The sequence below is a fragment of the Phocoena sinus genome, chromosome 3 (genome assembly GCF_008692025.1).
Source record: "Phocoena sinus isolate mPhoSin1 chromosome 3, mPhoSin1.pri, whole genome shotgun sequence".
In the NCBI taxonomy this organism is placed as follows: domain Eukaryota; kingdom Metazoa; phylum Chordata; class Mammalia; order Artiodactyla; family Phocoenidae; genus Phocoena; species Phocoena sinus.
In genome coordinates this window covers 39,038,637-39,064,995 of record NC_045765.1, presented here as the reverse complement: position 1 = coordinate 39,064,995, position 26,359 = coordinate 39,038,637, and the positions used below count along the sequence as shown (strand labels likewise).

Here is a 26,359-nt window from a genome sequence, read left to right as displayed (position 1 = left end):
TGTCTCCTCATCTGTAAAATGGGGATTATGAGAATAAGTAGCTACTTTGTGGGGGTGCTGGGAGACTCAGTGTGGGTGGGGAAAGCTCTTAGCACAGCTGCAGGCACTTAGTGAGCCTGCAATAAATGGTAATTGTGTCTCCGAGCCTTTCTCATTTGTGGACAGAAGAATCTGAAGCCGAGATAGTATGTGTGTGTCTGTCTGGGAAGTAGCAGAGGTGGTTGGGTTTTAAACAGGCTCTGCTATACCCAACGCACAGCAGCACTTAACGTCTGCAACGAGAACTGGCCCCGATCTCACCACATACAAACTTCACCCAGAGAGGGAGGAAGAAAGGCAAGAGCAAGGCCAGAGGAAGAAGAAAGAGAGACCAGGCACAGAATGCTCAGGGCTGGAAGGGGCTCAAGTCCACACAGCTTGTGTGTGGTGGAGCTGGGGTTAGGACACCTGGCTCCTGGCTCCAAGCTGAATGCCGAATAGGAACCATGTTTTCTATTATGTATGTCTCCTTCTTCTCTGTTAACTGCACACCCAATACCCAATCCTGCCCTTGCTTAAGGAGTTAGCACAAGGGCTGGGCTCCAGCGTCAATATGTGAATCTCTTCTTACTACATCCCTGACACAGGCTGCCCACCTCCAAGTCAACCCCCTGCAGAGATGAGGCGCTCGCCACCTGTAGATGCAGCCCACTCCCTATTTACCTCTAATTGTTAAACAAGTCCTTGAACTGAGCAGAAGCCTGGGCACTGCCTCCCATATCACACATCCTCCCAGACACACAGACACACAACTTAGGTCCGTTGATTCCAGGCTTGACCTTTTCTAGTGCCTCAAAGGACAAATGCTGAGAGACACGGATGCAGAGACGAAAGGGAAGAGAGAGGGAAAGGGAGAGAAAGAAGAGAAGAGAAAGAAGAAAGAGACACAGAGAGGAGGAGCCATGGAGACACAAAGAGATAAACAGAGCTGGGTGTTGGGGTGTTGTCTCGGGGAGTCAGCAAGAACAAATACTGGGAGTCCTTAAGATAAGTAACTGAAAGTGGATTCCAGCCCTCTCAACAAGCAGCACGACGACCTCTCACCTCACCCACCCCCTCCTCAAGCCCACAGGGGCACCAGGAAACCAGTGAGTCACTGTCCCCCTGAGTCACCAATTCCAAGTCTTGGTTTAACAGGTGGAGGTGCCTTCGTGGAAGGCTCCGTGCCCACTGGGAAGGACACACACTGAGAACCGACGCCAGCCCCTTTGGGCGAGGCTTTTCCTGGGGATACAGGAAGAGGGGCCCAGATATTGGCTTCTGGAAGTCTCTGGTGTCTCCTGGGAAACAAGATTGGGGACGAGCAGGCTGAAAGAAAAAAAACCCAGGCCTTGTGTCTCATCCTCCCCTCCTGCTGTTCTCTTTGGGGCCCCTTTTCTCTGAAAAGCCCCCTGCCGCTCACCTTTAGTGGGGCACATTCGGTTTCATGCTCATTTTCTTTTTCTGTTTTTCTCGTTTCAGCTTCAAAGAAGCCTCTTCCTCCTACTCCTGAAGACAACAGGGTGAGTGAGAGCACGAGGTCCGGGTGCGGTGGGCTGGTGGCGCCGCGGGCTACAGCTCTGGTGTTTCCCATCTGCCCAGGTTTCTCAAATGCCGGGCAGATGCAGCAGATTTGTGGTGATGCAGCTGAACTCAACACCATGGGTTTCTCGGGCCTGAATTGTCTCGTGGGTGTGTCCAGGTAAAAGCCACCAGATCTTCACCCCACTGCCTTCACTCGGCAAACACTTATTGCTAACAAACTGTGCAGCCAGGCACCTGACTAGGTTGGGGCATAATAACAGCTCACAGCTATATAAAATGTGTATTTACCCCACCCTTTGACATACAATCATTTTGGAAGCATACATTTGAGAATACCTTTTATTCTTCAAAGCATATCCACACTTTTACCAGCTATTTCGAAACTCACTATCTTCTCTAGCCACTTCAGAGGGTTATAGTTTTACTCTCGTGTGAAAGCTTGGGAAAGCAAGTCCCATGAGAGGTTCTCCCAAAGCCATTCAGTAACTTAGTAGTCAGGCTAGTAGGATGCAGTTTCTGGTGTGGTGGTCTTGAACTCGAGTGGTGGTTCTCAAAGTGTGGTCCAGGGACCAGCAGCATCAGCATCACCTGGGAGCTTGTTAGAAATGCAAATTCTCAGGCCCCACCCCAGACTTACTACATACAAAATTCTAGGGGAGGAGCCCAGTAATCTGCATTTTAATAAACTTCCAGGTGATCCTGAGGCACACTGGAGTTTGAGACACATCTGTCTAATGTACTGACTTACAAGACTTAGGTGACATCAAGTCAACTCTCGGGAAGCTATTTAGTCAAGAAGACAAAAAAAATAAATAAATAAAGGAGAAAGATCAACCTAAGTCCTCACTTTATGGTAACGTCAGCACCGATATCCACATCTGAGTAATTGCCCTTTATTCTAGAACCTACTGATTCAGCTTCCTCATGCTTCTTCCTGAAGAATGAGCTCCCCTTTTTCCCTCCAGCCAATATGATGACATTTCAAAGACTGGCAGCTTCCCCATAGGGAAGTTCTATGTCGCTCAAAAGTGAACTGGCTTTCAGATTTGTCATCAGCCCCCTTCCTCACAACAGGAAAGAAGTGGACTGAAATTGTAGCAGAAAATGAGCTCTCTCCCTTTTTATTTCATTCATCTTCTAAAGAATATTTCACCATCACCCTGGAAAACATGGTTTGGAATCCCCCTGCCCTGGCTTGTCGGGGGTTCCCCCCACAGTCCCACCTAAACCCGTACTTCTGCACCTTAGACTGGTTTGCTCCTGTCTGGTTTTCACTATCAGTGAAGGTGAAAGTCAGAAAACAGGGCCTATCCATCTCCCCTTGGACGCCACCACTTGGCTTTTCAGATTTCTTGGAGGAGAAGCCTCTATACTGCTCTAGCACTCCAACCACAGGGCTTTTGGAATCACAGCTGTAGCTTCAACCATACGTCTAAATCCACAGTAACATTTCTTTTATCTTGAATTACTTGAATTCACTTCTCCCTTCACCTTCATGTTCTGTCTTCTAATGAGTGATGGCATCTTGAGTTGGCATCTAGAGAAACTATACTTTTATTGATCTTTTTAGCCACCAAGGAAGTCCCCATATATGTTTTTATATACAAATATTGGGGCATGACTATACTGGACAACATAATAAAATCAAATGCACCTGTATTTGAATCCTGCTGGATTTGGCAGCTCAAATGCAACTGATAGAGGAATGTAGTATCAGTGACTCAAAACTAGTATTACCATCTGTGATAAGATTTTCCAAAATGGCAAACAACTTTTGGTCAAGTTCTGAACTAAACAAACTGTAATCTCCCCTCAATGTAAAGGGTGGCTGCACTCCTAGGAAACCAAGTACTTCATAGGGTTGAGGTAGGATCTAGGCTCAGAATGTTATTGTACATTATTGTTGTAAGCAGGCTGCTCACCACGTGAACGTCTAACAGGACATTGAAAAGTTGTACAGGCTGTGGGATGCGGCAGAGGGTTTGGCATCCTTGACCCTCTCCCATTCAATGCCAGTAGCACACCTCAACCTTTGTGACCTTTGAAACACTGCCATACATGTCCAAAATGCCCCCTATGGAAAGGTTCCACATGGTTTGAGAACCCTGCTCTGACCTTTCTCTTGATAATAATTAATCAGTTGGGCCTATAATGAGATGAATACCGTACCATATCCTTTCTTTATCTTCGGGTGCCCTTGAACAACTCCTTCCTCCACTGGCTTTTAGGGTGAAAGCCTCAGGCCCAACAACTCTTATCTGTAGTTCCCGATATATCACCTCACAAGCTCCACAGATAATCTTGACTTCAAATTCCAATCTGGGCTCAGCTGGGATGACACACTGTATCAGTATGACAATTTTTTTTAAATCTCCAGTATGTTTATGCCACCGATTGCTTCGTGTACTCAGAGAACTTATGATTTCCCATCACCGAATCTCATTCTAGCCAGTAATCTCAATCTCTTCCCATGTTTGCTGTCTCACAAAGTCTGCCAACCTGTAGCAGGTGTGCCCACCCTGAACCCTTGTGATTGTTTACAGTCTCCTCTTCACATCTCAATATCTCTTCCTAAGAAATGTACTGAAAAGTAGAGACATAGGCAAGACAGCCCACAAGAGGAACAAGGGGTCCCACATGATATAGTAGAGAAAGCATAAGGCTGATTCAATTGCTAAACTTGGCCACATCCATTTCTCCATCTGGGCCTCAGTTTCCCTATTCAAAACAAAAGAATGGATCAAGTGGTCTCTCAGAGGCACTCCAGCTCCAATAGTCTATGATTCTATGGATCTGGACAAGCCCACAAATAAAATCAGAAAAGCATGGACTGAATGATTTAGTGTTGACTTCATCCCCTTTGCGAACAATGGGATGCTTCTAGCAGAGAGGCTGTGAATTGTGACATGGTTCAAAGAAAGAAACAAGCAGACTTTTGTGAAAAGCACAGCCACTGGGAATTCACTGGAGTCAGAATTTACCACATAGAATGGGAGAGGCAACGAACTCCAGGTATTGAATGTCTTTGTGTCCTATTCAGCACCATAAGCCTGACTCATACAGAAAGCCAACTAGGCAGGCAAATGGCCTCAGCAAATACCCCCAATGGTCTGTAGGAACCGGTGTCTGGCCTGGCATAGGTCCAGGAGCAAGTTACAGCTCGGGAACTTGCTGACCTCATTCCACAGTTTACCTCCTTTCTGCAACTTTGCTTGATTTTATTGTGTCCCTCCTCCAGCAGTTACTTCGAGAACCTGAAGAAACCTTGGTCATTGCCTTGTATGACTACCAAACGAATGATCCACAGGAACTCACGCTACAACGCAATGAGGAGTACTACCTGCTGGACAGTTCCGAGATTCACTGGTGGAGAGTTCAGGACAGGAATGGGTAAGGTACCTTCGTGGTTGCTGTCCCAGTTTTTGAGGTGAGGTGGGAACAAAGAAAATACTGGAACGACTGTCCTACCTCTCTCAGCAGGACCACGGCACTGAGTTAGGAAAGGAGAGTAGAGGCAGAAGGAGGAAGGAAGAAGTAGTTGAAGAGGGTCTTCCCCCTTCTCTCAAGTGACTGCTGGGAGGCAGTCACTTGCTAAACTGGCTCCCTGCACCCCATCAAGCACTCCCAGGCTCCAAACTCATCGAAAAATCTCCTGGGTTCTTCCACTGACATCCACAGTTTGGGAGAAGGGCAACTTGTTCCACAAAGCACCATTGTTCTTGAGTGTTTAAATAAGGTTGAAGGTACATCCCATTGTGAGGGTCTTATTTTTGTTGGAAAGAAAAGGTGCGTACAGATGGTGCAGATTGGTGGTTACACTAAGAAGCATCAGGTAAAAAATACTAAAGATTTAGTTAAACCAACAGCCTTTGAACGAGCCATCCGAATGATTCGTGGAGAAAATAAAGTTGTGCAAATACGGTTTGCCCACTATAGGACTTTCAAATGAAAAAAATCTTATGACCCCTCCTCTGATCTGAAATATAGGAAAATTACTGTTATTGATTTTCAGAATGCTCTGGGATGTATATGACTTAGATACTAGTGCTTAGTTTAAAGTTATCAGATTCACACTGCTTTATAAGGCTTTATTTTTTTCCTTTAAATATCAGAGGTATTTACCTATGCCCTGGAATAGTCTCCAGAATCATCTCCAGAAGATGATTTCAGTCATTGCCTAAATCCAACATAAAAATGTGCCATAGGGCTTCCCTGGTGGCGCAGTGGTTGAGAGTCCGCCTGCCGATGCAGGGGACACGGGTTCGTGCCCCGGTCCGGGAAGATCCCACATGCCACGGAGCGGCTGGGCCCGTGAGCCATGGCCGCTGGGCCTGCGCGTCCCGAGCCTGTGCTCCGCAACGGGAGAGGCCACAACAGTGAGAGGCCCGTGTACCGCAAAAAAAAAAAAAAAAATGTGCCATAATTTAGCAAATTCCCTTCTTGGATGCTTAGGTTGTTTCTAATATTTTGCAAATATTAACGATACTGCAATTAACATTTTTCTATATTAATATTAAGGGTTTAAATATTTTCAAAGTGTGAGGTTATTATTAGTTTCAAAATATTTTAAAAAGACAAAGAAAACACTCCATCATTGCAACATCTGGATAGCCTATGTCAATGCTTTATAAAAAAAAAAAAACTAACAATAGCAAGAAATATACATAAAAAAAAGCCACCCTCCATTTGCCCGCACATCAGTCCTAAAAGTATTCATTATTAAGTTACTTGTTCATCCTAAGCAAAAAAAGTTATACGTATACAAATGTATCCTCTTTTCATTTGCACTAAGGTGGTCCATTCTGGTCTTCACCTTGCTTTTAACCTTTAATGATATATCTTAGAGATACTTTCATATCAGCACATACAAATCTACCTTATTCTTTAAATAACTGCATAGTTTTAGAATGTATCCTTGCATTATAAATATGTAGACAACATTTTATAGTGGGACATTTAGTTTCCAGTTTGCTCAGTGAAGATCTTGTATTGCTCGTGTTCATGTATCTTGGTAATCTTTTGAAATTTATATATATATATTTTTTTAATTTTATTTATTTATTTTTGGCTGTGTTGGGTCTTCGTTTCTGTGCGTGGGCCTTCTCCAGTCGCGGCGAGTGGGGGCCACTCTTCATCGCAGTGCACGGGCCTCTCACTATCGCGGCCTCTCCTGTTGCGGAGCACAAGCTCCAGACGCGCAGGCTCAGTAGTTGTGGCTCACGGGCCCAGTTGCTCCGCGGCATGTGGGATCTTCCCAGACCAGGGCTCGAGCCCGTGTCCCCTGCACTGGCACGCAGACTCTCAGCCGCTGCGCCACCAGGGAAGCCCCGAAATTTATATATTTTTGAAAAAAATTTTTCTGAAAAAATTTTTTTCTTTGGGAAAAAAATATATATCTCACATTTCTAACTATGGAACTGGTGAGTCAGACTATGTGAACTCTTAATTTTGAAAGATAAATCCCTCAAAAATTTTGCCAAATTCCCACCAACAGGGTATTCGAGTGCCAACACTGGGTATCATTAAACTTAACCCAAAAAAAAAGGACCAATCGTTGAGTAAAGACAAAGAGGTACACAAATATCTTTAGGGTTAAGGCTTTACTTTTCATATATATCAAAACTTACATTTTCAAGGCACCATCTCTTTAAGTAGCCTTATCAACTCCACTGCAGGGGAAGTGAGGGAGAGGTATAAAACAAGATTAGATCAAGAACTGTGATCTTGGAGGCAGTGTCTCTTGCTAGCTGAGAACAGACGCCAAAGCCCCTCATCTGGAACCTCTCTCTCTAGTTGACTGGGGGAAACAAACAAGACCAGTCACCTTACCTTCTCTTTGCCTGTTATGGGGAGGTCCATAGCAGAAACAGGTCCAAGACTGCCTGGCTCTACAAACACCAGAGAAACTTACTCACAAATTCATCCCTTCAATCAACTGACATTTCTATTTTTTTTTTTTTTTTTTTTTGCGGTATGCAGGCCTCTCACTGCTGTGGCCTCTCTCATTGTGGAGCACAGGCTCTGGACGTGCAGGCCCAGCGGCCTTGGCTCACGGGCCCAGCCGCTTCGCAGCATGTGGGATCTTCCCGGACCGGGGCACGAACCCGCGTCCCCTGCATCGGCAGGCAGACTCTCAACCACTGCGCCACCAGGGAAGCCCCAACTGACATTCCTTTAGCACAACTAATGTGCCAGGAAATTTCTTCTCCTAGGTCTCACTTCCCCAAATGACAGTTTACCCTTTGTTCATTGGCCTGTGGAAAGGCTCAACTCTGCACTTCAAAGGCCATCAAAGAGGACACCCCAGAGGCCAATTGGGCATATGGGAATTTCCCCAGTTTGCTTTGTAATAGCCTGGTGAAGCAGGAAGTACACAAGATGGGGAAAAAGGAGACTTGGACTTGAGTATCAGCTGCTTTTGTTGTACAGGACTTTGGAAAAGTCACTGAACTTCTGTGAATCCATTTCCTTAACTGTAAAATGCAGATGATAATATCAGCTTTCCATCTCAGAGTGTTGAGAAAATCAGTGAGATGAAGAAAGTGAAAGGGCTTTGTAAATTCTATACCTACACACAGGTGAAGAGAATTATCATCATTTTGTAGATAACCCAGCTTTGGCTGACATATTAAAACACAGTCATTCTACATGAAAGTGAAAACAGTATTTGACCTATTAATATAATTTTAAACACATGGTGTGGCAAAAACAGACGTAATTAAAAGGATTGCCAAAAGAAAGACATAAAAGAAATAGCAAACTTGAGAATAAGTTGACTCCCATCAGTTGGCACTGACTGCCTTGAGCACTGGGTTAAGAATGATTCTGAGGCTGGGTGTTCAGTTCTCCAAAGAAAGCATGCCGTAATTGACTAGCAAGGTCAGGTCAGCCATGGGTACAAGATATGAGATATCCCATATTTGACATCACCATTCTTGATTTCTTCACTCCTCAGAACAATTATGTGAAATAGATTACACATTCCCCATTAAACATAAATCACTAGGGACTTCCCTGGCGGTTCAGTGGTTAAGACTTCGCCTTCCAATGCAGGGGGTGCGGCTTCGATCCCTGGTCAGGGAGCTAAGATCCCACGTGCCTAGGGACCGAAAAACCAAAACATAAAACAGAAGCAATATTGTAACAAGTTCAATAAAGACTTTAAAAATGGTCCACATCAAAAAAAATCTTAAAAAACAAAACAAAACGAAAAACCATAAGTCACTAGATTACAAAATGGCCTTGTACAAAAATTAAAACAGGTGATAGAGTAAACAGCAAGAAGTTATGAGACATCTTTTTATAGATTGCAGGGGCTGGAGGGATTTTACAGGTGATGTAGTTTAGGTCCTTCATTTTACAGGTACAGAGTCAGAGGCCTAGAGAGTGAAGGAGACACTGTTCTCACCTTGCAGTATTAAATGCGATAGTGTTTTGAAAAGTACAAAGCTACACACAGGTGTAAGGTATTTTGATGTTCTTATTAGTCTCTTAATCCATATGTCTTTGTTTATACACAATTTATTCCTGCTCAAAAGAAACCCCCAACCCCAAATCCAGCATGATTTTATCCTTTTTTCTCATGTTTTACCATTTATGTTGGAAGGAGCTCATTTAACAAAAAATATTAGGGAGGCCTTGAATTAAAAGCTCACAAGTTCGACTGGCAGTATCTTTTGGGACCTGAGGTTGGAAAGTAATTCTTTATGTTTTATTTATTTTGGTTTCCCGACTGTAAAACAACACTAGCACTAAAGCGGAAAAAATACTGATTATTACACACACACACACACACAAATGTTTCCTAATAAAAAATAGAGACTGAACATTAATCTTTTTTCTAGAGGAAATTTCACAATGAAGAGATTAGCAAGCAGAGTTATTAAAGTAACCACTTCTTATTTATTATGATTCATATTTTAGTGGTAAAATCTACATAGCCTTTAACAGATAGCAGGTTGTTATTTTTAGCAATTCTTTTATTTGAAAATTTTAAAATGTCTTATCCCAAATGCTAAATAACATGAGACTTCATCTTTAAATGACTTTTGGTTGATTAAACCTATGAAATGGAGATGTGAAATTAGTTCTACATTAAACACTAATTTCCCTTTTAACAGGCATGAAGGATACGTACCAAGCAGTTATCTGGTGGAAAAGTCTCCAAATAACCTGGAAACCTACGAGTAAGATATTTTATTTGTTTTCCAAAAAATATGGTGCTAAGGAGTCCTCTTACATTAGGAGTGAATTATTGGTTGATTATTAAAATACCAGGCATTTTCTCTTCTTGACCTTCTTTCTTCTCCCCCCATACTCTGATCCCTAAGTAAACAGTTGAGGGTCACTTCACTTTATTTATTTTCTTTTTTATTAGAAAGGTTTTTTATTTATTTATTTATTTAATTTATTTGTTTTGGCTGCATTGGGTCTTCATTGCTGCCCACAGGCTTTCTCTAGTTGCGGTGAGCGGGGGCTACTCTTCGTTGCAGTGCGCGGGCTTCGCATTGCGGTGGCTTCTCTTGCTGTGGAGCATGGGCTCTAGGCATGCAGGCTTCAGTAGTTGTGGTGGGCAGGCTCAGTAGTTGTGGCTTGCAGGCTCTAGAGCACAGGCTCAGTAGTTGTTGCGCATGGGCTTAGTTACTCCGCAGTATGTGGGATCTACCCCTGCCAGGGATCGAACCTGTGTCCTCTACATTGGCAGGAGGATTCTTAACCACTGCACCACCTGGGAAGCCCAAGGGTCACTTTATTTTATTTATTTATTTTTGGCTGCATCGGGTCTTAGTTGCGGCATGCAGGATCTTACGTTGCAGTGTGCAGGCTTCTCTCTAGTTGTGGCGTGCGGGTATTTTTTCTCTCTCTAGTTGTGGCGCACAGGCTCCAGGGCACACGGGCTCTGTAGTTGTGGTGCACGGGTTCCAGAGTGCTTGGGCTCTGTAGTTTGTGGCCCGCAGACTCTCTAGTTGAGGCGCATGAGCCCAGTAGTTGTGGTGCATGGGCTTAGTTGCCCCTGCAGCATGTGGGATCTTAGTTCCCTGACCAGGGATCGAACCTGCATCCCCTGCATTGTAAGGTGGATTCTTTACCACTGGACCACCAGGGAAATCCCGAGGGTCACTTTAAATAGAAGGGCGAGGGTATGTGTTCTCATCTCCCCTTTAATCTAAGGGATGATTTTCAGATGCCTGCACATAACTGTGGTCAAAGGAAAAGGTTCTTCTGGGAATCCCAGGAATATTTATCTTACTTGAGAAGGAAAAAACACTATGAACACTGGATCAAATACAAACTGACTTAAAACATGGTTTAATGCAATACTTCCAATACCAAGATAGCAGACAAAAATATAGTATTAAATATCTGCTTAGCTTGTGTTGTTTATTTCAAGATGGCATTTAAAAGAAGAGTTCACACGGATATAATTTTTATTTTTATTTTTATTTTTCTGCAGTACGCGGGCCTCTCACTGTTGCGGCCTCTCCCGCTGCGGAGCACAGGCTCCGGACGTGCAGGCCCAGCAGCCATGGCTCACGGGCCCAGCTGCTCCGTGGCATGTGGGATCTTCCCAGACTAGGGCATGAACCCGTGTCCCCTGCATCGGCAGGCAGACTCCCAACCACTGCGCCACCAGGGAAGCCCAGTTTTTGTTTTGTTTTTTTAATTTATTTTTGGCTGTGCTGGGTCTTCGTTGCTGTTCAGGCTTTCTCTAGTTGCGGCGAGCGGGGGCCACTCCTCGTTGCAGTGCGCAGGCTTCTCACTGCAGTGGCTTTTCCTATTGTGGAGCACAGGCTCTAGGCGCACGGGCTTCAGTAGTTGTGTCTCATGGGCTCTAGAGTGCAGGCTCAGCAGTTGTAGCGCATGGGCTTAGTTGCTCCGCGGCATGTGGGATCTTCCCGGCCCAGGGCTTGCATCTGTGTCCCCTGCACTGGCAGGCGGATTCTTAATCACTGTGCCACCAGGAAAGCCCCACATGGATATAATTTTAATGGAATTACTTAATGTTTAATAAAATTCAAGTGTAGAGTACAGTGTACTCACCATGTACATGTATTTCCTAGCTCAGCTGCTGGAAGGCCCAGAAACAATAATACTACGGTAGCAATGTGTACACTCAGATCTTGGTTTTTAAATAACACTTCCCACTAAAAAGAACTAGGACTTCTTCTTGGAGAAATGGCTTGGGGATTCAGAGTCGGGGCAGGGAAAGAACAACGATGAAACTGGAACATTTTGATGCATCAAAAAGTAAAAAAGTACCCCCCAATATTTTTTTGTTAAATAATGTGAACATATTGATTGATCACAGAAGTCAGCTTAAAAATGCTCCTTCTGACTAAATCTGGGATAATTTGAGTATCAAAATAAATAATGACAGTAAGGGACTACAATCCACTGAGTAAAATAAAAAAGTCAATAATAAATAAATAGCTTGATAGATAAGTAAGTAAATAAATAAATGGGCAAGAAGAGAGAAAAGCTCTTTCTTGCAGCAAAATGCCAACTAATGAATGTAGAAGGAATGATAAAGTTTAAAAAATCACAATTTTATAACTGAAAGTACCAACTGATTCAGGCAAAAATCATCAATGAGTGTCACAAATAGGTGGTGAAAGGTGTTATATTTACATAGTTTCAAAGTATCTTCTCACAAATCACTTACTAATAACAAAGAGGAAATATCTGGTAGAGCCCATCTTAACTAAATGATCCAAGTTCACATCAATAATGGGGCAAGCAGACACCGTGCATCTCCTGATGTGATACACTGAGAAGGACACAACATCACTTCTGTGATATTCCTGCCCAAACATGCATAACCTGAATTATTCATGAGGAAATAATAGACAAATCCAAACTGAGGATAGTCTACAAAATAATTGCCCTGTGCTCTACAAAAATGTTAATATCATGAAAGACATGAGAGGCTGATTGGTCCACGTTAAAAAACTGAAGAGATGGGGTAACTAAATGCACCAGTAATCCTGGATCAATCTTGAACCATAAAAAAGCAAACCAAAAAAAGTTACAAAATATATTATTGAGACAACTGATGAAATTTGAATAAGGTCTAAAATTAGGTAATAGTATTGTATCAATGTTAAATTTCATGATTTTGGTAATTGTACTATGGTTATACAAGTGTATATTCTAGTTATTAGAAATACATACTGAAGTACTTAGGGGTAAAAGTCTATTCTCAAATGGCTAAAAAAATCTATTTATCTATATCTATCTATCTCTCTAACTATCTATCTGGACAGAATGGTAAAGCAAATGTGTAAATTATCAACAATTGGTTCATCTATACGTGGGAGTTCTTTTACAGTATTTTACAACTTTTCTGTAAGTTCAAAATCATTTAAAGATAAAATTTTAAGTACTTATCAAGCTTAAGATACCAGGGTTGAAGAATGATAGCTAATGAAACCTTCTATTAACTCATTTGTGTTATTAGTTCAAATGTGGTCAAGTTATTTGTTGCTGAAATTCTAATAGATTCTATAGTGAAGAACTATCATTTTCTGAAGAGTCTCTCAACCTAAGATTCATTTTGATCAAGTAGGTAAGAGAAGCCCCTCCCTCAGCTAACAGAAGTCATCACTTCCAAGAATACTCAAACTGTAATGAAATATATGAGATATGCTTAAAAAATAAAATTCTTTTATTATTTTACAGTCAACACCTTTAGAAAAAATTAGGTATTTATTTCAAATGATCACTAGGCTGGGAAGTTTTCGTTTTGTTTTTTGTTTTTTTTTTTAAATATCTTGGGGACGTGCAGGCTCAGTGGCCATGGCCCATGGGCCCAGCCGCTCCGCGGCATGTGGGATCCTCCCGGACCGGGGCACGAACCCGTGTCCCCTGCATCGGCAGGCAGACTCTCAACCACTGCGCCACCGGGGAAGCCCCTGTTTTGGTTTTTTACTTTTAATCAGAATTTCTTCATTTGTGATAGAAGGGCCACATTCAAACTTCCAACAGAGTATAAGGCCATAGGGAATGATGGAGCTTGGGGCAAAAAAAAGGTATATTCCCCCTCTTGAAGATATTTTAATTCACTTTTAAAATGAGACACTACAGCATACAAACAAAACAGTCTGTGAACTCTATTTATTCTGTACTCTGTCAGTTTGCATTTCAGATATGGAATCGTAGCTAGAGAATTAAATGACTCATAAACAAGCATCCAGATAGTTAGTTATTATATCTGGGTATACCAAAAAAAAAAGGCCCAATATGATTACTTTTTTCCTAGAACTTAACATTGTCTAGATATCTGCATAAGAACTCAAAATTGTACCCCGGGAACATGATCATGGGTTGGTAAGTTGATTGGCTTCAGGTCTCCTGCCGTGGTCTGGGGACGTGATTTTGGGCAACTTTCTTCACCAGGTTGGATCTCAGATCCCTTTGCCTTTAAACTGAAGGGTCAGGTAAGATGAAGGAAAGCAAATCGTGGCACTCTTGCTGACATTCCCTCCCTGTGCCTGAACTCAGGGCAGACATCACTCTTAGATAGTGACATTCTTACTCCCTGAGCTCAGACTGGCCTCTATCTTTGCAACACACAGCTCCAGGAAGCCAGTACTAACTGATCAGAGCTGACACGTAAGATGAAGCATATTTGCCAGGCTTCAACTAAATAAGTTCTAAGAGCCCACTGAGTTGGAAAGTACCTCCAGTTGCATGTGTTCAAAAGCTCAGATGAAGTGAAGTAAGTCAGACAGAGAAAGAAATATGTGATATCACTCTTATGTGGAATCTAAAAAAATGGCACAAATGAACTTATTTACAGGACAGAAATTGAGTCACAGATGTAGAAAACTTACGGTTACCAAGGGGGAAAGTGGGGTATAAATTGGGAGATTGGGATTGATATATACACACTACTATATATAAAAGATAAGTAATAAGAACCTACTGTATAGCACAGGGAACTCTATTTGGTGCTCTACAATGACCTATATGGGAATGGAGTCTAGAAAAGAGTAGATATATGTATATGTATGACTGACTCACTTTGCTGTACAGCAGAAACTAACACAACATTGTAAATCCAATTAATTTAGAACAATTTTTTTTAAAAAAGCTCAGATGAATCCACTAATTCCCTTATTCGTGGCTACTCTCAAATAACCAAACAAGTTTGGTAAGTGGTGTTGCTTCCCCACCCAGAACTTCTCTCCCCCTGGGCTTATTAATTTCCACAACTGATTGTTAACTGATGATCATTCTATCTCCTCTAACCTAAGAAGTGGACAGGGAGGCCAGGATATGGTTCAAGTGTTAACAACACTGAAAAACTTCAACCCTAAAAAATCACTCACATTCTTTTTTTTTTTTTTTACCACTTTTTAGTTGTTTTTTCACCAGACAACAAAATTATAAAAATAATGCTCCTGTTTGGACATGCTCCAGTTTGAAGAGCTCTACTTTAGAAGATACAGGGAGTAGGGGTAGTAAAAGAATATAAATTATTTCACTCCATTTCATTTCTCTTTCAAACTTATATGTTACACATTTAATTTCTGTATTAAAAGATAGATAAGGAAAGAAGGACCCATGTGAGAACATGCACATGATAAATAGTGCAAAGATTACGTTCCTTAGGAGTTTGCAGATCGCAAGAAGTGTATGTGACAGGTGTAACCCCTGAAAGATGTGGAGCTGGGGGCTACAGCATAGCAAACTAGGATTTTCTGGGGGGAGAGAGGGAGCCTGGTAATGTTTTTCCTTAAGTCCCTGGTATATGATAGTTACAGGCTTTTTATGGTGGAGATAAGAGCATGGACTCTGAAGCCAGACTGCCTGGGTTCACTTCTGGCTACACTTACTAGCTCATTATTGACCTTGTGCAAGTCCCATAACCTGCTGATAACACTTTCTGACACATGATAGGTGAGCTACACATAAGCTAAATATTCTTTGCAGTCTTAAAGTTCTCACCAGAGTATGGCTGGAGCTTTCCCCCCAGCAAACTTTGATAGAGTCCACTGACCAGAGATATGATGTCAGCCTAGCTGCAGCTAATGCAAAAGAGACTAATCAGGGCACACTCAGGAAGCCGAAGTTCATATCGAGGCTGTCTTAATGGAAACTTTATGAAAAGTCAGTTAGCATCTTTGTATAACTTGGATAATTCTAGTTTAGCGTCATCAGTCATTAAAATTCCAAGAATGACACTACACTGCATTTATGTTACATGTCATCTGTTGTTGCTTGCTTGAGTACGATATGCCACACATACAGATTAATGGCCAGCCAGGCAAGGAGCTGGACTGCTAGTTTCAAATGCTCAGATGTATGAAGAAGAGCTTTCAGCACTACATATGTTAATGAAATCAAACTATAAAAATGACATTGAACCCATAGTGTACTTAGATTTGCTTTTCCCCATTATCCAAATCATTCCTTCACACTGCATTGGTTCCTAAAGGTGTCTGACATGAATTATTTCAGGTTAAGATCTATTCTTTGGTAGCAAAAATCAAGAAGTATATTTACTTTCTTTTTTTATTTATGCATTTAATCTATTATTCAAATTGCTTATAGAAAATTTGATTTTAAAACTTCTCCAGAGAAGAAATGAGACACTTATCCTGAGAAAATTAGCCAGAAATCTTAAGAAATTAAAACAGCTGTATGAAAAAATCAGAAACACAAAATTAAACAATATCGTGTCATCACATGAACCCTGTGACACATTTTCCTTTTAAACCATCTTTGAAGCTCAATCTCAGCTTAGTTCGCTTTGTAAAAGTAGAAAATATGTGAATATTTACCTTACTTTTAGCAGACTACATCCATTAATTTTTTTTTTTTTTTTTTTTTTTTTTTTTGCGGTACGCGGGCCTGTCACTGTTATGTCCTCTCCCGTTGCGGAGCACAGGGTATGGACGCTTAGGCTCAGCAGCCATGGCTCACGGCCCTAGCCGCTCCGCGGCATGTGGGATCCTCCCGGACCGGGGCACGAACCCGTGTCCCCTGCATCGGCAGGCGGACTCTCAAGCACTGCACCACCAGGGAAGCCCCATTAAAATTTTTTAGTTTTTTTCAGCAAATAAATTTAGCATTCCTTTGACAAGGAATAACAGGGGTGCGTAAGGTTTTTGTACATTTGCATTTTTTACAAAGATAAACTAGCCTTATGAGACACTGTCAATGTCATTTGTGCAAGAGCTTTTGTGCAGCTGGGAAAAAAATGTAATTATTTTGCAGAAGATCTTGAAAACCAGTCTTACAGAGGAAAATACTACAATTGTTTTAAAAGGATATTTGCTACACTTTCAAATTTATATTAAATTTTTATAGCTGCCCTAGTGTCATCCTGCTAATAACCACCCACTGACTTACAAAATAGAGCAGAAGATAAATGTTTTCTAAAATTTTAATGTGGAAAATTTCCAACATGTACAAAAGTAGAGAGAAAAATGTAATGAACCTCCATGTACCCCAAACCCAGCTTCAACTATTATCAACATTTCACCAATTCTGATTCACTTGTTCCAATTAAACATTTTATTAGCTGGAAATGGTTCATGCTTTTGCTTTTGGGTTTGAAAGCATTGGTAGAAACAAAAACAACAAAAAACTTTCTGGCATTAATTTTCTTTCGTAAGTAAATAATGACGTTTTTCAAAATGTCATTGATCTATGACTTTTTCCTGCTTTCAGGTGGTACAATAAGAGTATCAGCCGAGACAAAGCCGAGAAACTTCTTTTGGACACAGTAAGTCTCCTTAAACTGTCTTTTAACTTCAAATAAAATGAATTGTGTTACTTTTTTTCAGCCATGCTGTGGTTTGTGTTAATGCAGTGAGTTGACATTGGATTAACAGTGGTGTCCATGTCTGGTAAAAGTATTCTGGGGGTTCACAGGGTTAGCATACATCAGTATAAGAAACCTGGAGAGGATCAAAGGCCTTGGTATTCACGTGTGACCATGACCACAGCTTCCGTGGGTGGTCTTTCGGGCCGTGATGGCTGGCCCTGGGGAGCTGTGCTGCTGGTCTTCCTTGCCTGCGTCTCTGGCTGGGTCAGGAGTGCCTGTGCCTCAGATTCCGCCTGGTTGGGCTGTGTGTGGATATAGAGGAAATACACCACTTGTTTTAACTCATTTTTCACGCAACCGTTCTTCTTGAGAGCCATACGGTGTCGGGAGCGGGACTGAGCTTACACAAGGGTGTCAGGATTAAGGGAGAGAAGGCATGGTGTGGTGAGGAAAGTACTGGGTCCTGGCCACTGCTCTGGCTCCAACTCAGTGTGTGACTTCGAAAACATCTCTTCTTCCTTCTGGGCCTCGGTTTCTCAATGAGTACAAGAGGAGTACTGGACTGAATCAGGGATGACAATTACCCAGACTCATACTGCCACTCTCTGCTCCTGGTCCTGTGGCCGACACAGTTGATCAGAGTCCATGGCTTTGCGATCCTTCTCAACACAGTGCTCCAGGAAGCTGCCATCAATTGACTGGCATGCAAGGTAAAACCTTCTCTTCCTGGATCAGAAGATCATTTGTGATTCTAAAACAGTGCCTCTCAAAGTACCCGTGGTGATGGACTACTTTTTGTGGTTGGTTTTTAATTCCCAATCTGTCATAGACTTACATTTTGTAAAATACAATAAAAATGAATTATCAGAAAAAATAAAAAGCAAAAATAAGAAGAAAAGACATAAAAAATGTAAGTCCAATTTTTTTATGAGTATTAGATTCATTAGACATAAAATTACCCTGTCTGATTGCTATAAAAAGATTCTAAATGCTTACTCTCAATTTTTAGTAACAATTTGCTAACTGGCACCCATCCGTACACCACACTTAAAGTAGCACAGAAAATTGCACATGTAGGGCCCTTGCAGAGAAACCCAATGCATGCAGGTATTGAGAGAAAGTTTTCTACAAGGAAATCAATCAATTTATCAGCGTATTTGCTTAGAGCAGTGGTTCGCAGGCCTGTCTGCACATTAAAATCACCTGGGAAACATTTTCAAAATACCAATGCCCAGGTCCCAGCCCAGATTCATTAAATCAAAATCTCTAGTGGGCTAGAGGGGTGGGATAGGGAGGGTGGGAGGGAGATGCAAGAGGGAGGGGATATGGGGATATATGTATAGCTGATTCACTTTGTTATACAGCAGAAACTAACACACCATTGTAAAGCAATTATACTCCAATAAAGATGTTAAAAAAGAAGAAAACCTCTAGTGGGTAGGGTCCAGGCATTAGTAATGTAGAGGAAAATCTCTCCAGGTGAATCTAATATTCAAATGATGTTAATGACCTGCGCCCACCACAAGCCTCACCAGTGAGACTAGTAAACAGTAGGCCTGGGTTGATGGAGGCATCCGTCTCTCCATGCCAAAATGTTAGCCCTGTTCCTGCCATTTCATGTTCCTGCCATTTCCCAGTTGTGGTTTGAAGGTATTTCCTATCTTTAAGAATCTTAAACTGCAAACCTCTCCTGGATGGAATGAAGCTGGAGTGACCAACTCATCCTGGTTTGCCTGGAACTGTTCCAGTTTTAAAACAGAGTCCTATGGCCCCAGAGCCCCCACACCTCAGTCCCAGACAAACTGGGACAGTTGATCACCCAAACCGGTAAGCATTACCAGTTTGGACAGTGGCTAGAGGTGAGCTTAGAGAAGGAGACCTGGGAAGATATCAGGTAGGGAATGAAAGTCTGCGATGGGAAGGTGGAGGGATGATGAATATTGTCAAAGAATAATCTAAAGGCACATAGTTAATTAATATACTATTTACTTTTGCACAAGGGAAACTGATGATAGATTGATTCATTCTATCAAAGGCAAACATATAATTTCTATAAGAGGAAATCGAGACGGGAGGAGAGCCCACAGTCATATTTTGGAGCAGTGAACTTTTTCTCCTTTGGTTAAGTTGCTGGTGAGCAGGCAGCTGGCAAAGAGGACAAGGTGAGATGCTCTGCCCTTGGGCAGTTTTGTTCTCACCAAAGAGGGCAAGTCCAGTTGTTTGTGGATTTTCCAAAAGACTATTTGTGTTTACCAGTGACAGATGCAAAACAGGCAGTCTGTATGATGTCAGCCGTCTCAATCAGCATCTGTTGCCTTTATGACATCTGCACCATTTCATTTATTAGGATTTCTCAGTATAAACTCACATACCTTACCATGTTGCTGAGCACAGATCTAAGCGCATAGAGATACTTGAGACAGGGTCTTTGATCTCAATAAGCTTTAGACTCTATTGAGAAACAAGACAAACTCTGAAGAAACAGAGGATAATCTAAGAAAAACTGAGCATAGGCAGCAGGCTTTCAGTGGCCTCAGAATTCTGAGAATATTCTAGAAGAATTAGAAAGATTTCATGGAGGAAGAGGAATTAAGCTGAGTCATTACTAGACTCTGGTTTCTCCTTGGTTCCACCTCGACTCCACACTTAATTATTTCCTGTGGTTCCCAACATCACACATTAGAATCACTGGGAAATTTTTAAAACTACAGACTCCCAGACCTCAAGCCCAGACCTACAGAATCAGACTCTCCAGGGTTAGTTTGTGGGAATCTATATTTTTTCAAGTCAAACTTGTGATGCATATGTGGCCAACTCAGCACCTATGTTACTGGATAACATAATAAATTATTAAATTAACCAAAAAGAACTTATAATTAAATAAGAATTATACTGAGTTTAAACAAGTGCAGTTTTGTTATTTTCAATCCCACATTGGTTAATGAAGTATTGCCCATGGAGCACCTAAGACAGCCCACATTAATGATTAGCAAAAGACGATTTCTATTTTATAGCAGCTCTTTGGAGACACAAATACTTGCTAGGACAGTTGAAACATTCCTCCTTATTAATATTCTAGACTACTTCACCAAATCCTCTTTGCCTCCTTAGGTAATATAAGGGCAAACTTCAGTGGGTCCCTATATTGTATGATTTTTGAAACATCAGCTGAATTGTTTCAGGGGTGAATTTAGTGTCTCCCTATCTAACAATTATAGGACCCTTAAAAGATTGATTGATTCATTATTATTGACCAAAAATGGATTTATTTTATTTTTATTAATGAAATCTCCTGATATACTGCCCCATGCATATTTCTCCACTAGAATATAAACCCTTTACCTTGTTCCTGCTGTACACAGGACCCCAGAACTGTACTTAGGATAACGTAGTTGCTCAATGAATATTTATTGAGTGAATGAATACAGCAAATGCTTAAGAAGTGTTTTTAAATTAACAAACATGCTATAGGAGAAGCTGGCTAATCATGAGCATCATTGGGGAGCTTTTAAAAAATACAAACTCCAGTACTCCAGCCCTCACCAGTCAGAAACTTAGGAAGTGGTACCCAGGTGATTCTGGGTCTTACCCAAGTTTGGGAACCACAGAAAATATCTCCTATTGTGTCCTATCAATTCTTCGGATAGCACCTCCTCTAAGAAGCCACTCATGCTTTCCCTCCCACAAGCTGTGGAATGTGGTTTTTCCACACCTTTGAACCCTTGTGGTGCAATGTCATGACATCTCCAGTGGGTCTGTTTTCACTCAGCCTTGGACCTCAGCGGTCTCTCTTCTGTCGTAACACATTTAGGTAGAGGGTGAATTCCTTGCAAGCAGGTACTCTATACTTTACAGCATTGCATAGGTTGGGTGGCCTGAATTTTGGGCAGAAGGCTTATCTAAGACATTGGTTTATCATATTAACATGATTCTAAGATGTTATTAAAGATACAGTACTGACTCCATACCAGGATTTTTTCAAGAAAAGAAATGAACCACCTCCAGAATGAAGAGTGGCTATCTGTCAGAGACGCTCTTAAATTATAATGCAGTGTGAACAAGCTATAAGTTATCAGTCCATCTTTTTCACAATAACCTACCCTGTGTAGCAAGATTATCTTCTGTAAGGTGCCCTTCAAATCATATGGACAGAAAGAAAGGAGTAAATTCCTAACAGTCAACATGTCTCAGACGAAAGCAGACAATGGCATTAGTACTTCTAACAGATGGTATATACCATAGCATGTGATAATAACATCTAATGATAGTCCCAATAGTCCTTGTTCTTGTATTATATTCCAGGAACTGTTTTATACACTTTAATTCTCCCAACCATCTTACAAAAGTCATTTTACAACTGAGAAAACTGAAGCTCCTACATTTAATCAGGAAACATCTGTATTGACAGAATTATATAGACTGAGTTAGAATTCCTTTTAAAGAACATCTGGTCCATCCCCTTTGTGCTACAGGGGAGTAAACTGAGTGTAAATCAGTGGCATAGCCTGGACTAGAGCAGGGACGCTTCTTCATAGACACACACACACACACACGCACACATACACATACACACATGCACGCACACACAGTTAGTAAGGGAATATATGAGTTAAGTTCTATTCTCCCATCCCTATACTTCCCATCCGTGTATTTTACCCCCTTGGCATGATTTTTTTTTCTATTGTTACATCTTTATTTTTCTAGATAAAATAGTAAAAGGTAAAGTGAGACCTTGTCTATATCCCGTGGGAACAAGCCCCCTCCCCGACCTACCCTGGCTGCATTGCACAGATCAGTGCCCCTATGCATGGCAATGACAGGAGCAGAGACCCTTTAGACTCTACCGTTCTTGGTGGTTGTGACTTCCTCTGAGCCCCTTGCAGGAAGTAGGTGATAAGGCACATGCCGGATGCCTCCTTTTCCTCAGAACCCTGCGCTGCCTCAGCCCTAAACCAGAGTTTCCTGTCACCAGCACTGAATGCCACCTAGAGCAACTACAATGGAGGAAGAGCTCTGCCAGCCTCCCGTCCTCGGCAGAGCTGACTGAAAACTTTACCTCTACTTTGTCTGATGTCTTTGGATCAGTTTACTCTTGTTAACAGTTGGGCCCCTCTCTAATCACAAATTTAAAAATAATAATAATGGTTTCTTTGAAAGAATAAAACAACAAAACATTCTGGATTAAATAAAAGAGACATTACCACTCCCTTCTTCACAGATAGTTGATAAACTTGGGGTCTTTTTGGTCTATGTGTCTTCCCTTTAGAATAAGTTACATATGTAGATAATATCTGCCTCGACTAAAGTTTAGTTTCTTCCTGTCTTGAACTTAACCCATCACATTTCAGTGAGGCAAGAGCAAAAGCTTCGATATTTGGCAAAAGGGGAGAAATTTTGAAGACAAGTGATGGTACATGTAATACATGGATGAATATCACAAACATGATGTTGAGTAGAAGAAGCCAGACACAAATTCATTATTCACAACAGCCAAAGGTTGAAACAACCCCAATGCCCAGCAATTGATGAACAGATAAACAAAATGTGGTGTAATCCATACAATGGAATATTATGCAGCCATAAAAAGGAATGAAGTACTGATACATGCTACAACTTGATGAACCTTGTAAACAATATGCTAAGAGTAAGAATCCCATCATAAGAGACCACATATTATATGATTTCATTTACATGAAATTTCTAGAATAGGCAAATCTATAGAGAAGTCATATTAGTATGGCAGGGGTGCAAGTGATACTGAGGTGTCTTTTGGGAGTGATGAAATATTCTAAAATTATATTCTGGTGATGGTTATACAACTCTGTGATTTTGATAAAAATCACTGATTTGTACACTTAAAAGAAGAGAATTTCAAGTTCTCTAAATTAGGCTTCAAAAGCTATTTTAAAATCTAATGAACTAATCTGGGAGTTTTTGGTGTCACATAGATCACCTTTACTTCAGAAACTGAATAAACTACTGACCCCAAAGGGGGGAAAATCTAATTTTTGGAAAATCAAGTTTTTTAAAAGGGCAATTTGCATGCAAAAGTTAGAAGGGTGTTTACTATTGCACTGGATAAACAGTTTACATTCATATCTGAGAAGACGAAAATAAGAATCTGGTTAGTTCTCCGTTGTCCTCACCATGTCCAAGGTCATGAACAGAGCACACTGTAGAGAATGTGGGAGGCTAACTATGGGCATAAGGTTGTACTATTGGTCCAGAAAGACTGACAACTCATTTTCTTAAATTTCAACAAATTCATGAAATACAAAATCATTAAAGTAAATTCTGTGTGTACAAAGACAGAATACTAGGACTGTCCTAGAGTACTATGACATCTTAGAAAAAGAAATGTAGCAGCTTTCTGTATTTCCCTCAATTCTTTTCCTGCTTTCAGGCAACAGCTAGGGCAGCCCTAGCTCACACCCTTGAGAAAGGAAGGTCAAGGATGGACAACAGAGACCTGAAGATTCAGGTCTCAGCTTTGAATTTCTTCCTTTCTTTTTCCAGTTTTAGTGAGATATAATTGACCTATAACATTGTATAATTTGAAGGTGTGCCACATAATGATTTGATTTATGTATAAATTGTAAAATGATTAATACAATCTTAGTTAACATCCATCTCTATACATAGTTACAATTTTTTTTCTTGTGATGAGAACTTTTAAGATCTACTCTGAGCAACTTTCAACTATACTATATGGTATTGTTAACTGCAGTCACCATGCTGTACATTACATCCCCAGAATATATCTTATAACTGGAAATGTGTACCTTTTGACCACCTTCATCCAACTCCCCTACCCTCTGTTTCCCTCAAATTTCAAAATAGACTCTTGAATCTCCCAGCAGAGAGAAGAAGAGTTTGGGGAGTCTCACAAAGTTGTTGTGGTAACCTCTAAGTTAGGCAAGAATGCACAATGATGTAAGGGCGAACCGTCCCCCCCAAAATTCCCCTCTGCGGGTTTAGGGCCAAGTCAGAGGAAGCAGGTTACGTGTCTACATGAGGATGAACTTTCTAACTATTAGTGCTCTTTCAGACGACAGGGACTACTCTTCAGGACTGTTATAAATAAGAAATGCATTTGCAGTTGAGTCAGTGGAGACCAAATCTGGATGTCCCTAAGCTTTTAAAAGTTCAGGTCCTAGGGCCTCAGTCCTGGAGATTCCAAGTGTGTCGGTATGGGGAGGCGGTGTGTGTGGGGGAGCATGGTAAACTGCTCGTAGTCGTTGTTTTGTTTTGTCTTGTTCTGTGCTTTAGATTCTTCGAGTGATTGTGATCACCAACAGTTTGGGGCACAGGGGTTTAGGGAGTTAGGCCAGATCAGTGGTTCCCAACCAGGGGTGATTTTGTCCCCCAGGGAACATGTGACAATGTCTGGCAGCCAGTTGATAGAGGCCAGGGATGCTGCTAAACATCCTATGATGACAGGGCAGCCCCCATGACAAAGAATTACTGCCCCCCAAACATCTATAGTACTGAGGTTGGGATAACCCTGGGCTAGAGAACCTTCCTAGGTTCTTCTAAAAGGTCTTTTCTAACCCTGAAATTCTAGGATGCAAACAATTAGCATGGCCATCTGTGTATTATTTGTATGTGTAGATGACCCACCTTTGGGATTAGGGGGTGGAAGAGCTTCTAAACTGTGTATATTTTGCTCCATATACAACAAGTGTATGCCCACCACATGAGGTTCCTCTCTCTCTGGCTTTCACTTATGGCCCTTAGTGTGTCTAAATTAAGCAAACCATAGCAACAGATTTTGCAAAAATCACCAGCACAGATTGACAGGTGGGTAGGAACAGAGCCTTAGACACAAAGTACTCAAAAAACAGAGTTAAGACTTTCAAGTTCCTACCAGGACTGAAAAAACTGGTCTCCCCCGTTTGTTAGTACTTATTTCATCAGCACTGGCAAAATTGTCAGTGGGGTGAAGGGTATATTTGGGGGGCTTCCCCTTCTCTCCACTGCCCTCATGCAACCAGCAGCTTCGTGTTCTTTCTCCTTTTGCCCTGCAGCGAAACCAGCACTTGAGAAAGGGCCTACAAAATATATTCCCATTAAGAAAGTGATGAAGCTTCCAAGACAGAAGCTTTGTGCCCTTGTGGGGAACAGAGAAGTGGCTTCTAACGTTTGTTGAATGGAGGCACCACGGACTAGTAGAATGAGCAAAGGTTTTGCTCACCTGCCACATTCAAGGTTCAAATCCCAGGTCTGCCACCTATATTTGTAGGTCGTGAGAGAGTCACTTCAGCTCTGCAGCACTCAGTATCCTCATCAGGAAATTAAAGATAATAACATCTAGACTGCAATGTTGTGGTGAGGGCTGGGCAATATCTGTAATGAGCTCCTAGAGGGCAGAGCTTGTGTCTGTTTGCCTCCGTTTACTGTTTATGTCATCACTAGAATAGTCTTGGAACCATGGGTAGGAGCTCAAGAAATGTCTCTGGAATGAATGAATGAAACGGTAGCCATTATAGCTGAAAGGCTGCTCTGTGCCAAGCTGGCCTACAGTATTTCCTCCTTTCACAGGCAAGAAAGTGAAGCTGGATGCATGAGCCTGGTTTCCCGGGATCGCTGATTTTCCATTCTTTCTAACCCTTCCAGGGCAAAGAAGGAGCCTTCATGGTACGAGATTCCAGGACTCCAGGGACATACACTGTGTCTGTTTTCACCAAGGCCATTGTAAGGTATGGTGCTAACTCAACAAAGTGGGGAGAGACAGTCCTGAGGTGGGTGAGCGATGAGCCACACACAGGAATGTCAGACAGTGCAAGAGTTAGAGGAGGCCCTAGAAATACTGTGTTTCCCCGATCGCTCTGAGAAAACCAAGGCTAGGGAGATTAAGAACATAACTGAAGTCACTTACCTAGAAAGTGACAGAGCTAGGGCCGGATGCCAGGTTGACTTCCCAGTTGGCATCCCTGAGTGCAAAGCTCTAAAGAAATAAATACCTGGTCCTGTATTTGATGCATTTATAATTTAATCCAAAGAATAACAGAAAAGATACTT

The 26,359-nt window shown here is 41.6% G+C and overlaps 1 protein-coding gene across 2 annotated transcripts in view; it reads left to right on the top strand.

The window, feature by feature from the left end:
* Positions 1–26,359, top strand: part of ITK (IL2 inducible T cell kinase) — a 66,284-nt gene that overhangs the window by 25,890 nt on the left and 14,035 nt on the right. The window contains exons 5-9 of one of the 2 annotated variants that reach the window (XM_032627796.1): positions 1,501–1,541; positions 4,802–4,953; positions 9,684–9,749; positions 17,242–17,296; positions 25,955–26,037. In XM_032627796.1, the coding sequence (XP_032483687.1) occupies positions 1,501–1,541; positions 4,802–4,953; positions 9,684–9,749; positions 17,242–17,296; positions 25,955–26,037 (397 nt within the window). The remainder of the gene's footprint in view (positions 1–1,500; positions 1,542–4,801; positions 4,954–9,683; positions 9,750–17,241; positions 17,297–25,954; positions 26,038–26,359) is intronic. The other variant, XM_032627795.1, reaches the window with a different exon arrangement.